At 37.8% G+C, this 18,812-nt stretch overlaps 1 protein-coding gene across 5 annotated transcripts in view; it reads left to right on the forward strand.

The window, feature by feature from the left end:
- Nucleotides 1-1,026: 1,026 nt before the first annotated feature.
- ANKDD1B (ankyrin repeat and death domain containing 1B) overlaps nt 1,027-18,812 on the forward strand; it is a 28,318-nt gene continuing 10,532 nt past the window's right edge. The window contains exons 1-10 of one of the 5 annotated variants that reach the window (XM_067316358.1): nt 1,027-1,095; nt 2,809-2,912; nt 5,159-5,257; nt 10,155-10,253; nt 10,346-10,450; nt 11,533-11,631; nt 13,307-13,405; nt 15,593-15,691; nt 16,593-16,691; nt 18,287-18,385. In XM_067316358.1, the coding sequence (XP_067172459.1) occupies nt 1,059-1,095; nt 2,809-2,912; nt 5,159-5,257; nt 10,155-10,253; nt 10,346-10,450; nt 11,533-11,631; nt 13,307-13,405; nt 15,593-15,691; nt 16,593-16,691; nt 18,287-18,385 (939 nt within the window). In that variant the 5' untranslated portion in view covers nt 1,027-1,058. Of the gene's footprint in view, nt 1,096-2,808; nt 2,913-5,158; nt 5,258-6,135; nt 6,368-10,154; nt 10,254-10,345; nt 10,451-11,532; nt 11,632-13,306; nt 13,406-15,592; nt 15,692-16,592; nt 16,692-18,286; nt 18,386-18,812 lie in introns of those variants that run through there. The other 4 variants (XM_067316359.1, XM_067316360.1, XM_067316362.1 and 1 more) reach the window with 4 other exon arrangements.

Raw genomic sequence — 18,812 nt, forward strand, 5'->3', positions numbered from 1 at the left:
CTGTGAGGGTGACAGAGCACTGGAAGAGGTTGCCCCGAGAGGTTGTGGAGTCTCCTTCTCTGGAGATATTCAAAACCCGCCTGGACGCAATCCTGTGCAATGTGCTCTAGGTGACCCTGCTTGAGCAGGGGGGTTGGACTAGATGATCTCCAGAGGTCCCTTCCAACCTCAACCATTCTGTGATTCTGTGATTCTGTGAAATATAATTATTTTGATGAAACCTGTAGATCAGTGAGCCAAAAATTTTGTATGAAGCCATGGAAAACAAAACAAAAAGAATTAACAGCCACAAGTGGATTATGTGCTGCTGCTGCTACTTGAAAATAGTGATTGCTAATAATGCAAGGAACACCAAGTTCTGGAAACCACAGCTCTGGTAGAAAGCTTCCATAAATCTGTTGTCTGACAATTCTATACTTTGGTAACTTTATGCATGGAAAAAGTATTTTGCAGAAGTAGGAAAAGGTTGTGCAGAAAGTTAGCACAGCAGTGTGCCTGGAGTGCTGCTGTTCTTACTTCCTGAATTAAGAGTTATTAAGAGAGAGAGATTAGAAAACATCATACCCTGAGCAAAAAGTCTTCTTTTTAACTCTGTACTTCCAGTTCATCACTTGTGAACAGGAGGAGAAGAGCAATCATTAATTCCTTTTCAGAACTACAGCAAAACTGTCCTTTCTGGTGCAGATATAGTAAAGCAACATTGCTGTCTCTTGTTCCTTGAAGGCAGTGTAAGTAATCTATTGGGATTGTTCCTGAATGTCCTGAGTTGCAAGTGTTTGGCTCTGCACCTTCATGTAAGGTACATGTACAAGTGCTTGTCAGCAACTGCTGGGAATGGATGTGGCCTAATTGTGACTAGACACAGTTACAGCTAATTGGTGGCCTACATTTTGTTTCTGTTTTTACCACAGATTTTCTTTGAACAAGGTATCTTGTGACCACTGGTTTACCTATGTTTGACACCAAGATAGTGGAAATCTCTAGCAGGTACTTCTTTATGGGTGTAGACTATGAAAACTACAAGTGAGGTGTGTATTCTGCGAAGATCACTGCTCACAATGCTGATTCAGTTGTCAGTCATGCTCCTTGTCACAGGTGCGAGTTTTACGGAACACGCGTTACATACAATTTGTTTGAAAACTTGCATATAACACATTTTAGACATGGAGAATTTGAAGAAATGGAAATTTCCATATGCATAATGGTAACTTTGGTTAAAATTTTTGCATGAATCTGGACAAATATTCTGTGGAAATATTACTACCACTGTGTTCAATTCTTACGCTCTTCCCAAGGCATCTTCTGTCAGCCACAGTTGGAGGCAGGATATTCATGCAAATGGACCTTTGACCTGATCTGCTGAGACCATTCTTTGTAATGACATGACATTGTTTTGGTGAAAGCTGGGTGACTTTTTCAACTGAAGGAAAGCAGGATATTACTTTTAATATTTGAAAGCTAAGACAATAATCATAGCTATAGCAATATTACTATTTAAATATTTAGTGTATATGTGCATTTTTGTTTGCAGCTGCTTGTTTTCTTGATCTGTGGCCCCTGTTTTGCAAAATGGGCTAAATAATATATTCTGATTTGAATAGGGTTTTGGGAGGATGCTTCTGTTTGAGGTGTAGGAAAGCCTGGAAATAGCTTTGGAACTGTCCGGTTTAATTTTTAGCTTGTTTTGCGCAGGACAACTGTGATTATTCCCACTGAGATTATAATCATGAGTAATGTGTAAGATGCAATTAAGTGAATGCCATGCTGATTTTCTTTAGTATGCTCTGCAGTCATGCTGCCTCAAGCTGTATTCTCATTAGCTGTTAATAAACTTAGAGAGAATGCAGTAGGACGGAACTCGTGTGAGATCTCTCTAAGGAACAAATGGTTGCTGCAGTTTCTAGTTCAATGGATAGTGCTGTCCTCTTTGTTGATAACATTGGATAAATGCATTCTTAGATAGCTTCTCTCTAGGGCATTTTGGTCTGAAAGCTAAGTGATTAACTTTTTTGACTGTGATATGCTAGTAAATTAAGAGTAGCTGATACCATTTCTTGCAGCTAATATCCTAATTTTATCCAAGTGTTAAATGTTAAGGTAGAACATGCTGATAGAAAAAATACTCTGACTTCCAGGTTAGCTAAACTGGTTATCAAGCACTGTAATTTCATTTTCCAAAGTTAACTAAACAGTATGTATTTTATTACAGTGGTTCAATTGTGTGCTGTAGCTACTTTAGTTGACCAAACAGATGTTCTGTTTTGGGTTGAGGCGTTAAAGGAAGGTCTTGGCAGAATAGTAAATTACTCATTCTGGCCAAATTTTAAGTACAAGTACTAATCTTTTTTTCCTGTAAACCTCCTGCCATTTCAGTTGGGTCATACCAGTCAGTTACTGGTGTATGTTGTTATGTATTTTGGTGATGTATTCTGTTGTAAAATGGAGCAACTTTTCCCAAGGATATGAAATGAATTCTGTAGTTTGTACTGTTGGCTGTTATATTCATAAAATGCATTGGGATCCGTTTTGATAGCAGGAGCTTCATAAATGAACTCTCATTACCATGAGCAATAATGATACTTTGTTCTGTGAAGAGTCTATTTGCACTTAAAATTTGAAACTAGAAACATCAGCCAGATGTCTCTAGAGGAAAAAATGCAATCCTGGAACAATTCTATGATGAGAAGCAAATGATTCACATAATATATTAAATCAGGACAAATAACAGAAGGTAAGAACAGTATCATCACTTAAGTTTGTTGTGGCTATTTCTTTAGTAATATAAATTTTTTGTCATGTTTTTCACAGTATTGCCAGATGAGAGAGAATTTCAGTATGCTGCTAAAATGAACAATTTGGAAGCCATGGAAAAATTGTTTAAAAAGAATGTTAACATAAATGCTGTAGATACTGTGAGTATGAAGTATCTGACAGATCAGTGGTCTGAAATGTGACTCATGTTGGGTCGTGCAGTGGGCTCCCGATGTAACTAGCGCAGTCAGCTGCAAGGTGATGAGGCTGAGAGTCCCCTTCTAGAATCTGGTTAAGCAGTATTTCATGTGTCCAGTTAGCCTCTGTAGGATTTCATGCAGCAAAGCTCACAGGCCTTTGAATTTGCTACTTGTCTGTGCATAAAATTGGGAATTAAGGACTCCTGAATTGTGGTCCTTGCTCTAATATTGCCTCTGTGCTCTTGGGTGATTAATTTCTTTGTCCCAAGTTCCCCATCTTTTAGAATGGGAAGACTTAACCTCACAGACACTTTAAGAATGGATTTATGCTGCTAAAATTGGAGATTTAAAATGCCAGTGAAATGATATTGTTCAGTGTGTGCGGAAACATAGGAGCATTCTACCATGTCTTTTTGTCTTCAGGCTGAGATCAGAGTTCAGATTTGCCATAAATAGATAAGAATGTATATCTTATACTGATACCAGCTCTAGGCCTAAAATCTGAGGAAGTGTATTTCACCATATTGAAATACAGTTCCCTGCTCCACATTAGAGGCAGTTCAACAACAATTCAGTTGTCCTGGTATTTAATCAGGGAGTTACGAGAAATGGAGAACAGTTTGCCCCCAATGGCTGCATCTAAATCATCTAAGCATGTACATCCTAATGTTACTTAACCGTGGCTTCTGAAAAAACTTGCTTCCCATGCCCACGTGCATTTTTCCCCACTGGGAGTCAAGGCAAATGTACAATTACTTTCCTTGGTTTGTTTGTAAAAAAGAGGGAGACAGAACTCTTTTGAGCAAAGTAACCTTGAACAAAGATAGTGTTCCCAACACATACATAGTACTATAAATACATAGAAAGTAACAGTCGAACCCACTTACTTAAAAATAGTTCTTGCCTCCTTATTCCTTTCCAGAATACAGGGAATTAAACCAAATACTGTTACCATCCAGTAATTTGAATCTTTACTCCTTCATCCTTAAATCAAATCTATCCTATGAGAGATTTACCAGTGTAGCTACTTGAGTATTGTGTATCAATTTTTCATAGTGGAGACTGTACTGGCAAAACTGTTCTTTTGTTTGCATTGATTGTTCCAGCCACTGTATTTCCAAGCAAAATAAGCTAGGCTGCCAAAAGGTGAATTTGTTGATACAGAGCACTGGAACAGGTTGCCCAGAGAGGTTGTGGAGTCTCCTTCTCTGGAGATATTCAAAACCCGCCTGGACGCAATCCTGTGCAACATGCTCTAGGTGACCCTGCTTGAGCAGGGGGGTTGGACTAGATGATCTCCAGAGGTCCCTTCCAACCTCAGCGATTCTGTGATTCTGTGAACTGTTTCTGTGCTAAGAGGCTTTTTGGCTTAAGTCTGACAGTCTAAATCCCACCTTTTTATACTTCTAACTCATATAGCTGTAAATTTAGCCTTACACATGAATAAACAAATTCAAACTCACTTTTAAAGTTAATTGATTAAATCACATTGTCTCCTTGTATGGGAACTTTCTGTGAATCGTGTTAAATCCAATAATGGTTATTTTAATTGTAAATGAAGCTGTCTCCTCTAAGGTTTAATGCAGTTTAACCAATCCATTTTAAATTCATGCCTTTAGTTACCTAAGTGAAAAATTAATCAAGTGTTTCTGATAAGCCTTGAGCCTATTCACAAATGTGAAATTACTATGTTTGCAAGGTAAAAACCTTCATTTACCTAAATAATGGGTCAGTTTGGAAAGGTAACTAATGCTGAGTGAAGGAGAAATCTCATCATGTGTTGAAGAGAGAGTCAAAAGCAAGCAGGGCACCAAAATCAAATCTAATTGCGGAAATCTAGTTCTTTTTCAAATCAAACCATATAATACAATAGTAAATGTGAATGTTTCTTGTATTGCATGCATCTCTTCTAGACAGTGTGTGATTACTTAATCCTGCTTTGACACTTCAGTGAATTTCAGTGAAGGGATTACGATGCTACATAGAGTAACTAAACTGTTCTGGTTCTACTATAAATCTTTAAGATCAATATCTAAATTCTATCCAAGCAAACAGAAATACAGATAAAGACCAAGTCTGGCTGTTGCTGGAGAAATATGCAAATGTATATTTGTTAAAAAGCAGAGAATTCAGAAATCCTGATCATCTGCATAATAATGAAAAGAATTCTCTTACGGACCTGACAACCAAAGCTTTGCTTATTTCAGTTGAAGCGCACTGCCCTTCATTTTGCTGTTGCAAGAAATCATGTATCTGCAGTGGATTTTCTTCTCTATCACAAAGCTAGACTTGACATGGCAGATCAGGTAAGCAAAGCTGGTTTTTTTGTATATTTATATATATATTTATAAAAAATAATTTTGCATATTTTGATTCATACATTATAGGAACACTTTAGGGAAGAATAAAGGTAGATACTTTCCTTGTGCCTCTGATTTTACAAAATTTTATACTTGCTGTAAATGCTCCAATTTGCTTCAAGACTGCACACGTTTGTATGAAAGAAACATTGTTAGCATGAAAAGTATGGCCCAGACTGTTGGCTATGTTGAATACTTGTGTGAGCACAAAGATGGTTGAAGCCACTTGTACAAATAACCTGTCTCTGCGATAGCTGTATATTGATCTGTAGCCACAGCTGTATAAAAGCAATCTTCTTAGCTCCAGGGATCACTAGGAGCTCAGAAGGTGACTGCTTGTGTTCCCTCCTTCCATTTTTATGCGAGCAACTTAATGCAAGACTCTGTCAGCTACTCTGCAGCCTCCAAGGCATTAAGGGTTGAATGATTTCTGGTTAGTTTAGTTGGGAAACATGGTGATGCATAGTGCAGGATTTGATTCAGATGTTAAAGCCAAATTTGTGGTATGTTATTAATAAATAGGCTGTTTAAACTAAGAGTTTTACAATGAACTGTATGTACTTTTTTTCCAGAGAAGCTATTTGTTTCTTTTTTTATATTTCTTCCAAAGCAATGAAAATAGATGAATCATTTACCTTCACCTTCCCTCCCCCTCCTGTTTACCCCTCTCTCCTTATCCAGTGTATGCTGCAGTGTTTAAGTTGTAAGTAAGGCAAAATCCAGGTTGGGGAGGATGGTGGGGGAAGGAAACTTCCTAGTTTGTTTTCACTTTCTGTTTGATGGAAAATAACATGAAAGAGACCTGTCCATCTCAGTTACCAGCAGTTTCTGGCTTGGGTACTCACCTGTAATATGGAAAACCCATGTCCTATTTAGCTTAGCTTAATTTGCTCTGGAACATTGTCCTGAGTTTCCCTTCTTGTGAATATCCTACATGCAGAAGGAAGGTGCTGAACGGTGTTGTTTTGAAGAAATATGACTGTTCTTCTGGATTCTATCAGCTCCTAAGCAAATCTTGTACTGTTGTAATCAACATTTTGATAGCTCTTTAAGTAGGTAATGATTTCCCTTTCGTCTGACATTCTGAAAGACATTGCATGAATAATAATGAAATACTATGAAATTAATAGGCTATGATATAAATGCAAATAGAGTAGTTCTATAAGAAATGAACATTTTCCTTCAAGCAGTAGTGTTCTGTAGCAACAGTTAAGAGAGGGGATTCCTGGATCTTTTGCAGGATATAGTGTTAATGTAATTTTATTCTGTAACTATTGTAAATTTTTCTCTATGGCAAATTATATTTCAGTGGCTATCTTTCAGCTTTGTTGAGGCAATGAGCTGATTCAAAACATTTTATGGGTCCTTTAATACCTTGACAGGGTGCACTGAAAACAGGTTGGAATTACAGTACTCTATGTTGGGGTCCCATTAAACATGTCACTCAGTCTCACTCTGATTAAGGTTTACCTTTTAATTAATAGATGTTGTTAATCATCTTTTCTTCCTTCAAAGAACACTGAAAACACTTATTCCTTCATGATTAGCTTACAGAGATTAATTATTGTGACATTACATACTATATTGACAGTGATTCATGTACTCTTTGGCAATCAGTCTGATCTTGCAATTGCTAAGAAATAGAATGAAGAGACTGTGACTTTTCCTTATTGCATTTCAGTTTCTGCCAGAATTGTTATATTAATAACCATAGGGTTTTAAACATTCTTAACATTTCTTCATAGAAGTTAGCTGATTAAAAATACAAAATACTGTTCTTAACAGTATGTATGTGTTACTTCTCAAGTGTGACTCTCCATCTTTAGATTGGAGACTTGAGACTGATTGAGATAGTTATGATGTTTATTAGTTAAGCAGCACACCTCTAAGAAAGTAGTAATACCTTAATTGGCTAATAAACACACCACTATTAGTATTAATTCACAATTATATCACTGCAACTTAGAGTTGCATTGATAGAGTTACAATTCTTTAGTGTTAGTATTGAGACACAATTATATTACTACAAAGAAATCATCTAAACACATAAGCACTGTTAATTTACAATTCTGCTGCCTTTCATCCTGCACCAAGTATTAAAGTACAAATCCTTACAAGTTTATCCTTTCTTACTCCACCCTGCCACACCAAGTCTTTCCGACATGATGGAGAGTCCAGCAAGGTTGTCCAAGTGAGTTCCCTCCAGTGTCCTCGGGGGCTTGGCTCTGCAGGTCAGCTTCACCACCGTCAGTAGGCATCCACAATCCTTCAAGATCCCTGTCACAACATCCTGCCCTTCTTTGTTCTCCAACTGATTTTACACCTTATTCCCTATCTTCTTCTTTTCCTGAACCCACCTTTTTTCTACTACCTTTTCCCTACCCACACTTCTCCCAAATAAAAAACCCACCCACAGAATCGTTGAGGTTGGAGGGGACCTCTGGAGATTGTCTAGTCCAAGCCCCCTGCTCAAAGCAGTGTCATTGAGAGCTGGTTACTCAGGACCTTCTCCAGTCTGGTTTTGAACATCTCCGAGGATGGAGACTCCACAACCTCTCTGGGCAACTGATTCCAGTGTTCAATTGCTCTTAAAGTAAAAAGTTCTTTCTCATGTTTAAACTAAACTTCCTGTAATTCAATCTGTGTCCATTTCCTCTTGTCCTTTCACTGGGCACCACTAAGAAGAGTCTGTCTCCTTTTTCTTAACTGCCCCACATCAGATTTTTATACACATTGATAAGGTGGCCTGAGCCTTCTCTTCTCAAAGCTAAACAGTACCAGCTTTCTCAGCCTCTCATCATATATCAGATGCTCCAGTCCCTTAATCATCTTTGTGGCCCTTTGCTGGAGTTGCTCCAGTATGTCCATGTCTCTCTTGTACTGCCCAGAACTGGAGTCAGCACTCCAGATGTCTCACCAGTGCTGAGTAGAGGAGAAGGCTCACCTCCCTCAAACTGCTGGCAACACTCTTCCTTATGCAACCCAGGATGCTGTTGGCCTCCTTTGCCACAAGGGTATGTGGCTGGCCCATGTTCAGCTTGTCCAGGACTTCCAGGTCCTTTTCTGCCAAGCTGCACTCCAGCTGGTTGGCACCAAGTCTGTCCTGGTGCCTGGGGTAATTCATCCCCAGGTGCCGGACTTCACACTTCCCTGTGTTGAACTTCATGGCGTTCCTGTCAGCCCATTTCTCCGGTCTGCCGAGGTCCCTTTGAATGGTGCCACAGCCATCTGGTCTATCAAGCACTCCTCCCAATTTTGTATTATCTACAAACTTACTGAGGGTGTATTCAGTCCCGTCATCCATGAAGATGTTAAACAGTAATTGACCCCAGTAACCCTGGGGTATGCTACCAGTGACTGGCCTCCATGTGGACATCATGCCACTGATCACAACCCTTTTGAGCACAGCAGTTCACCTAGTTTTCAAACCACCTCGCTGGCTGTTTATCTAGCCTGTGCTTCATCAGTTTGTCTATGAGGATGTTGCAGGAGACAGTGTCGAAACCCTTACTAAGGTTGAGATAAACAACATTCACAGCTCTCTTCTCATCCACTGAGCCAGTCATCTCATTGTAAAAGACTATCAGGTTTAATTAATTTTTTCTTATTGGTCACAATTTTGTTAAATTTATACCCAAATTAGGTGCTTGATATTGTTACCTTAGGCAATTTTGGCCTAATGTGGTGTTACTGATGCAGCTATGTATGGGAAGGTGACCTTGCATCCCAAGACTCCCTTCTGAACCTTCATGCTTGTTACGTTTCACCTACATTATATGCTCTTCTGGGCAAAATTTTCTTACTTTAGCCTTGACTCCCGTACCTAATTCTCATTAAACACAAGCAGTTTCTTACATTATGCACAGACAGCTTGCATACCAGAGCAACAATATAACCCATTTTGTGCTCACATGGTATCTCTGTCCTTGAATAGTTTTCATCACACTCCTGGCTCCCATCAGTGGTTTTAGCTGGTTTGGAGGCCTAGTGTTCTAGCAGGACCTCTTGTTACAATATGAAACGTCTTTTAATTCTTCATTCTGTTATGCTAGACTGTTGAAGCAATATCTGATAGTTATGTCTGTGAAGATAATACACTAGTGTGTTTTTTTTTTTTTTTTTTTTTTTTTTTTTATGAAAATGTGACTTAGACAAAACTTTCTGCTAGTACTGGGAAAATAGTGCCCCTATTTTCCAGGCAGTTTAGCATTTCTAACATGTGTCAACTTGTTCTAAACTGTAGCTGTGATCCAAGAAGGTAGCTGCTGAAACTATTGAAGGTAAGTTTTAAGGGCTTCATGCTGTCAGTGTTTATTTATATGTTGAAGTATCAGCATATTAATAGTCCTGCTGCAGCTGGGCACATGCAGTTGCAAGTTGAAGATGTGAATAAAAGTGAATCATAAGTTTTTTGTTTTTTGTTTTTTATGATATTGTTTTAAATATTATGGTCTGAAATTGAAAGTCCCTTTAAAATTACCCTTTTAAAAATTAATGTTTAATTTTGCTCTCCTGTTTAGTTTGAAAGTTTTTTCAGGACAAGTTTATAAGCTACAGTAAGAAATTTTCTGTCTAGAAATCCTTATCTTAGAATGGGATTAATCTTTCTCGGGAGATGCCTTTCTGTTAAGAAGAGGAGGAGCCTGAACACTTAGTTAAGTCTTGATGCATGACATTTAACTTAAGTGAGATAAGTCCCAGTCACGGTGCCAGGTGATAATACTGACACTCTTGTGCCTGCAGAGCAGAACCCATTCATACACTGAATTAATCAAAAAGCTTTTTTTTTTTTTTCAAAGAGAGATTTTGGTGGTAATTTATGTCTTTTTCATTTTATTTGAAGCATGGCCTGACAGTGATTCATCTTGCAGCTTGGTCTGGAAATCTGGATATTATGCAAAAATTAGTTAAAGCAGGTGCTGATCAAAAGACTGAGAATGAGGTTTGTTGATGAAAAATTTTAATCAACTCTAAACATGTTTATGCTGAGAAAAATTAAAATTGTTCTTACAGAGTTGCCTTGTATTTTTTCAGGAAGGAATGAATGTACTGCATTTTGCAGCTCAGAACAACAGTGTTAAAATAGTCGATTATTTTCTCCAAGATCTTCATCTGAATGACTTGAACAAGCCTGATGGGGTACAGTATGTTACTTTCTGTTTATTTCTTTGATGTCATCTAATGTAGGATATGGACCTACATGTAGCCATTCTACACTGTGAAGAGTGGAGGTGCACCTACTCTGCAGCAGTGCAAGAACCTTTTCCTCATTGGATTTTCTGTGTTTATATTTCTATACCTTACTGTGGGCTCTCTCTTTGAAGGCTTGCCTAGCTAAGTAGGATATTTTACCTTTACATAGGGAAAAACATAGGAGCTGCCCCCAAAATAACAAACCTCCCCATCCTCTTTTGGAGCTTTGTATTGTACTGACCTGATGCTGCAAAATCCTGAATGCTTTCTACATATGACAAGGCCAACAAAGCTGAGTTAATTTAACAAAACAGAACTTTGTGTTTCAGACTTTGTGTTTCAGAATCTTGAGAACGTTTCATAATTCTTGCACTTTTTTCTTAGACACGTAATATAGGCCACTATCAGGTAGCCTTTGGTTAGACAACCTGTCTGACCAATGATATCATTTTATGTCAAGAGAAATTTCTTAGGTTGAATTGTAAGCAGGAGGAAAAGTTTTTGTTGGTTTTAACCAACAGAAAACAAATGTAGAACACTAAATTCAGGCCTCCTAGGGGAAACTTCTCGGATATACTGGTTGTGGACTGTGTTTGCAGAATTCTGATCAAATGTGTTACACCATGGAAATAAATCTTTGAACTGCTTTGGTCCCTGTTTCTGAGCGTCTCAGTCTTTTAATGAAACAGTTCTTCTGAGGAATAGTTCTATACTAAGAATAATTAAGAACTCAATATTTGGAGCACAATCTCTACTTCATTTGTTACCTTTTCTGCTCAGTTTTCAAATATTTTCTTCAAGATATGCAGGATGTATAATCTATTTTTTACTCTAAGAAAATTTTGCCTTTTTTTTTTTAATTCTTGACCTTCTTGTATATGTCTACTTTTTTGTTGATTTACTTAGTCATATGATATATAAATGTTTATGCAGAATATACGTGCATCTATATTGCCATATATCTGATAAATAGAAGCAGAATATTTTACTTTCAATAATATTGTGTTCTTTACATGATTGTTTTCTAGAAAGGTAAAAAGCCATTTCTTCTGGCATCTGAAAAAGGCCATGCTGACATGATAAATGAATTGATTACTCTAAAGCTGTTTACATCTGAAAAAGATAAGGTAAAGTTTTATTTTCAGTAGAAGTACAAATGCGAATGTGCTTATGAAAGATTAATTTGTTTCAGGGTAGTTACTACATAACCAAGCATAGGAATAAGGTGTGCAGACATCATGGTGCTAGATGTGCTATATATTGAATATGATATATGTTGGATGGACCAACAATGACACAAAGATAATGATTTTTCGATAATTAATGGAGGACAGTGGCATTTCTGGTCTTGCTGCCAGGAATCTTTTCCATATGTATTAATAATTCATGTAAAACAATACAAATGTAGGCTGTCTATTGGGAGAAGTGGGAAGGTCTAGTGAGTAAGGTGCCAGCCTCAGTACTGGCAGACCAGGTTTTCCAGTTTTTAGCTCTGCTCAGCTGTGTCTGTGTGTCACTGCTAAGACCTGCATGACAAGTTTTTTGAAAGGTTTTTAAGTACTTCAAGACACAAATAAACACTTACGGGGAATTTTCAGAAGTGCCAGAACACTTAAATCTGATTGAATTTTAAGGTGTCTAAATACCATTCAAAATCTGCCCTTACTCCTTACTTCACTATCTGTGGAATGAGGATGTCAGTGCTTCTCTATGTCCTAGGCATTGCAAGGATAAATACATTAAAAATTGTGAAATGGCAAGGTATTGTTATTATAGAACCATGCATGTAAGCATCCAGTAAGTTATGCTAGAAAAGAAATGAAACTTTTATTTTTGTATTCTGGTAATACTTTAAAAACTGCAATACAGCATGAAGCTCTCCCATGCTAAGCACTTTATCAGCAGAGGTTAAAAGAGAGTTTTGTCCCAGAAAGATAACCAGCTGAATAGGTAAAGCAGCAATGATGGGAGAATGCTGCAATCCTAGAAGCAGAATAAGTGGGTTAGAACACAGAACAGGAACTCATCTCCTGGGTTACTAAAAGCAATCACAGTTTATGTACATCACTTAACAAACCTACCTTTTTGTAAAAAGAACTGCCCCCCCCCACCAACTGGTGAGACTGGAATTCCTCCAAGGGTTCTACCAGTTTTCAGCTTCAGTTTGTTTCTAGCCAGTTTTATATCTGTTCTTGTACCAGCATTGTCTTTTAGCTCAAAAGCTGCTGCTGCTCTTCCTGATGCTTATCTAGATTGCTCTTTGTTTTTATTTGCTTGCTTGTGTGCTGTTTTTTTTCTCAGCTAGTGAGGAATTGTGCTGTTGGTGAAGAGGACTTGAAGATTGCTATGGTGGCATCAAAGGCCTAGATTTTGGCCCTTAATCATTAAATTACTGCTTTTGTGGGGCTTGGCCAAATCCTCATCCTTGTGGGATCCAGTGCCCAAAGTTAACAATTTTCTTCTGAATCATTCTTTAAGAGTTAGAATTTCAGGCCTTTCCACTGGTAATACCCTGCGATTTTCATAATACATGAAACAACCATAAAGTCCTCAGTTCTGTCTTTCAATAGGCCAGCAAAGTTATGTCTGTGTACATGTGAAAAGGCTCTTTTTGGATTAGAAAAAAGTGTGAATGTTGGAACATTCTGTGGAACTGCCCCTTTCTCCTTGTATACAAGTGTGTGATCTGGAAAGACCAAAGGTTTTGTATTTAAACACATGTTAATGCAAGCTATTGTTTTTACTTAATGTTTCTACTTTAATCTGGGTTTTAAAATATCTTCTTTGACATTTTAATTCAAGGAGGGAAACACAGCATTGCATCTAGCAGCTAAAAATGGTCACGGTGAAGTTGTACAAATTCTGCTCAAACATTGGAAAGAAATAAATGACCTCAATCAGGTGAGGACACAGAAATTACTGAAGGAGATAGAGATTGGAAAAACAACAAAAATAATATTTTAAAAAAAGAAATGTTGCACTGACTAGACTTCATTAGTTCTGCTGCTTTCCAGTGTTTGCATCCTATTTCTTTGTCCCTCCTCCAATAAATTCAGCTCCACTAACTCCTTCAATATCTCTTACTCTGTCCTCTATTCCATGCGCAACGGCTTCCTCTCCATCTTGCATACCCTAACTACTGATAGAATGAAAGGCAGAACAAATGTGGCTGGTTGCAAGCTAAGCAGGTGGTACTTCTGTGACATATAGAGGTTATGTGCTGGTGTACAAGTCTGCAAGCCAAACAAAACTCTTCAGTGTACACTGTGACTTGTCCGTCAGTGAAGATCACAGAATTACTGAGGTTGGAAGGGACCTCTGGAGATCCTCTGGTACAACCCCATGCTCAAGCAAGATCAGCTAGAACAGGTTCCCCAGGACCATGTCCAGCTAGGTTTTGAATATCTCCAAGGATAGAGACTCTACAGACTCTCAAGATGTTAATATGGTCACTTATTTCAGTTACTGAACTCACGGCTATGATTTCATGAGCAGCTGAGTGGAGTCCAGTCCTCCACCTTGTTTCCAGTCCTTCAACCTTTCTGGCCACATGATCCTGTTCCTTGTACTGCCTCTGGTGCTTTATAGGTCTCTGTGAGACAGTTCATCGTTCACACCCAGCACATGCCATCACAGGCACCTCAGCAAGGAGGTCTCAGATTTGTATGTTGTTCATCCGATCTCGCTTGGCTGCACAGAATTGACTTCAGACATTGTCAGCCCACTTTTTTTTTCCTGGGTTAGTACTGTTGAGTTCAGCCAGCATATTCATAGAGTACATACTAGCGGTGAAGTTTGTATCCCTGCGTTGATACACTCATGAGCACATGCGTAATTCATGCTTTGTTTTAAGATATAAAGTAGGTGTGAAGGAGGGGAATGCATGCTTAAGTCTAATCACTCAGTTCATAATTACTGCTTTGCAAAAGGAATTGTTTCTTCTGCTTCTTTTGTGGGGCGGCTGGAATGAATTGGGCGAGTTAGTTCAATTCTTAGTGGGCAGGCATGCCCATTGCAGGAACCTGCCTTGTGGCTCACAATCTCTTCTGCTGTCCCAGCAGAAGACTGTATGAAATGAGTAAGGGACATCCACTCCTACTGAAGGTCCTTCTCTTCATTTATCAAGAAAAGATTTATGAGTAGAGGGATTATCTCTTAGCCAACTAGTCTGGGTGTTTTTCAGCTATGCAAGCTTTGAGAGACAAGTCCTTTTGAAATTTGAAGCCCCTGTGTTTCCAAAATTTGTCCAAGAAAGGTGTTGCTTCTGCACACAGAGCTTGTACTACTTTTGGCCCTACCATGTCATGGCTAAAAAGTGCTAGTTGGAGATGTTCCATTTTGTGTGTAAACAGAGCTCTCTCACCTCAGCACTAGCAATGTACTAGAATATATTAAATTTTAACAGAGTAGCAGTGTCAGGAGTTCAGGCAAGAAAAAATAGGGAATTATTAATGCTTCAGTGAATGCTGAAACACTGGAGTAACTTTAAATAAACCTTTGTGTATTGTAATATTTCACATGTAGGGATTAGGTCATTGTGCTGCTAATGTAACTTATTTTAGAGACTTGCTTTGGAGACATGAAGATTTTGGGGAGGTGAGAACTTTGGAAAAACATATGCAACAGGTTTACTGCTCCTTTTAACTAGTGCTAGAATTGAGAATACATCAGAAATCCATGGCACTGGGTTAACAGAGCCTGGCCTTTGTGGTATGCACTGACACAAGAGCATTGCTGTTTTGTGCTGAGTAGCGGCAATTTCTATCCATCGTCTTTGTTTCTGTGTCTGCTGATTGTAATGTTCTTTCAAAACGAAGAACACGATAAAGACGTATGAAATAGTTATCTGTACACTTTAATGGACGTGTGTTGACATAAATGACATCCACCACTTAAGGGGTGGTGAGTTGTCATTTCATTTGCGTGTTCATACAGGAGCATTTAGGTGATGTACTCTTGCTACCATCTCTCCTTTTCTGTTGATCTGGATAAGTCTGATAAACTCATCTGTTTTGTGTCAGAACTTTATAAATTGGCTATGCATAGCTTAAATTGGAACGGACATTTTGTCTCTCTTTGTTGGTTTAGAATGGAAAAACTCCATTTTATTTGTCTGTTGAAGGAGGTCATGAAAAATGTGCTGAGCTCTTGCTGGAAGCAGGGAGTGACATCAACCTTTTAACTCAAGTATGTAAATAGTGTTCCTTTAGCACACTGTTATTGGGACATGCTGGGCTGGGGAAAGGGTCATATCCTCCTCTTCTCTGTGTACTAACAATATATTTGTTCTGTTTATTTTTATGAAAAAATAAAAGATAATCATTTTATTAAAATATAAATGGGAATGTGGAGAATGTTAAAAGTACAAAATTTGTGTGGAAGAAATATAGTATAGATTTATTTGACAGAATATTGTGGTGGGGCTTTTATATTTACTGTTTATACAATAGTAAAACATATGGCTTGGAAATGTAACCAACTATGGGGTAATTGAAAATCTTCAATTTTGGCAGTGTGTATGACTGAGCTGATGATAAACCTGTTTTCAACATCTGGCTCCTGGATTCCAGTGTAACTCAGACTTCTTTAACAGCCTTGGTTTGCCTCTTGCAAGAATTTCCAAAAATTTGGTTCCAGGAGACTGAGAGCTTGTTTCATTTAGCAGAAGTATTAAGGGAAAATTTTCTATCAATTAAAAAAATTTATTAATGTGAATGTAATTGTTTATTAAAGGTCACACTGAAAGACCAGGAGATGTGCTGGAATTGTCACTGTCTATGATAGCTGACAGGATAGCTGACAAAGCTGTTTTTCTCTTCCTTAAGAGAAATTGGAAAGGACTATGGAGTGCAGGTGTTATGTTTGTTGCAATATAGTAACAATGTAAAGTTCCTTTAGTATTTACAAAACCACATCATACTAACTGGTGTCCTACTTCATTTTATATCATTTTATCAAAGGGACCTTTTTTTGGAAAATAGCACAAATTTAAATGAAAAATTATTCCATATGGATAGCAGTCTTTAGTTTTATTGTTTTTTCCAGAGGCAAAAACATAAGCTTTTGCTGTTTATAACATCTATTTCAGAACAATACCAGTGCTTTGCAAATTGCAATCCAGAATGGACATCTATCCTTGGTCACGTTTCTTCTTGATAAGAATATTGACCTTGTCCCTAAACCAGAGGTGAGCATGTATTAACATAACTTTTCTGCTGGCGTCCAGGACAAATTTGTTCTGTCTTTAATGCCTTCCTTGAGAATTCCTATAGCTGAATGAGACTGACTAGCTCTTTTATTATTTTTACTGTAAATGTTATTGATTATATGGTTTATGAATGTTTGTTAGCAATGTGTAGAGACTAATCAAGACAAGCTCCTGTTCCACAAACACGTCGAGTGCCTGGACAGACTAAAGCACTGCTGTGTAGAGGTGGCCAGGCTAACCCAAGGACTGGGCGGTATAAGGAGATTAGCAGAGTACTCTGCTTGGACTAAGTAGCAGTAGTGTAGGCATCCATGCATGGCACTTCATCTTACCTTGTGGATATCCCTATGTGAGGCAAATAAAAACTTCGGTGTTTTTACCCTCTGTGCTAAAAGCATATGCCTTCCAAATCTGCATACAGTCATTACTTGGAAAGGTGGGTGTTGTTTTTTTAAGTATTCTTAGTATTCAAATCTTGTCTCACTTCAGATACAACAGTTGTTACATCTGGAACTTTCTGTGAACAGGAAAATATTTTACACTTCTGCAGTACAGGATGAAAATAGAAATCCAGACTTCATGATTTACCTGCCATAATCACTTGACTGTCGTTTAATGTTGTCAAGGAGGAATAATTTGTAATGTCTTTGAAATGATTTATTTTAAAGATCAGTTGGTTGTTGCGCTGCTTGTTCACATTAACTTTCTGTAGCAGAAGCAACTCTTAAAATTATAATGTAAGTATTGGAAACATTTCCAGTACAGTGTTGTGCAAGTGCTTTATTATTTTTCTGTAGCCCTGAAGAAAAGGCTGTGGTTTGTAAAGACACTAATGAATAGGTCTCTGGCATTGGTGATTGGCACTGGTATGATTTATTTTTAGCTGTATTAAACAAGAAAGTGATGAATCATAGGTTCAACATGCAAATTGATCTTGCCAGTCTAATGGTTGGATTGTGACTTGTGTTGGACAAATGCTACAGTTATTTTCATGAATAGTCACTCAAATAACAAAACTTAATTTCTTTCTAGGTATAATTACCAAGAATATTAAAGAAGCAATGTGTTACAAGAATTTATTCCTGGAAAGTAGATTTTGACAGTTGTATACCTGATTTAGAATTATATTGTCTCCAGCCTATTCAAATAAGGGCAAACCAAGTTTTCTGAGGGAAAAGAAATGCTGCCCTAAAGTCTTTTTTGTGAACCAAAGGTAGCAGCACAGCCCATGTATGAATACATTAAAATTAGTGCCTTGCTGACAGTTTGTAAGCAGTGACATACTTACTGGTAAGCACTATGCAGTGAAAAATTATAGATTTCTCTAATGTATTTGTTTACAAGCTGCTGTAGATGTTGCATGAGGAGGAGGAGGCTAGTCATGTGGCTCTAACTGGGTCCCTGTGGCATAACTCAGCACCTGGAGTTGTGTTTTCTGCAGCTTTAATCTCTGCTGGAGCATATCCTGTGTCCTATTTGCAGGGGACGCATTTTGACAAGACCTCCTTTTTATTTGAATGAAGCTTTTAATGAAAGTATCCTAGTATAATAGCTTTTTTTTTTTTTCTCCACAGCAGAAGAATTCCCCTCTCCATTTAGCAGTCATCAATAATCATCTGCCTGTAGTAAAAAGCCTCTTGGATGCCAAACATGCTATAAACTCCTTAAATCACGTAAGAAAAAGTGGGAAGCAATGTAACTTCATTGAGAAAGAAGAGATTATTTGGATTTTGTTTGAAATAGAAATTGCTGTTTCATTTTTGTTTTTTTTTCCTTATGGACTCACGGTGCAATAAATAAGAGGCAGTTCCCTCCTTATCTTTTTGTGTGCACGCATAAGTATTGGGTGCTGGTACAGGCTGTGCTAGTACTGTTTGTGCAAGATATGGTAGCAAAACACTATATATCCAGAAGTTTTTTGGATTAATTTCTTGTTTGTTACGATTTATGAATAATAAATGACAAAAATGTCTCAGAGGTATGGAATTTAGAGGGAAACCCAGTGCAGAGAGCCATTTGCCTGTCTTTAGCTCACAGGAACTCTTTCAGTATAAACTTTCTGAAGTATACAGAGAGAGAGATCTGTCACAGGCTCTCTTA

The sequence above is a fragment of the Apteryx mantelli genome, chromosome Z (assembly GCF_036417845.1).
Source record: "Apteryx mantelli isolate bAptMan1 chromosome Z, bAptMan1.hap1, whole genome shotgun sequence".
NCBI classification, from domain to species: Eukaryota; Metazoa; Chordata; class Aves; order Apterygiformes; family Apterygidae; genus Apteryx; species Apteryx mantelli.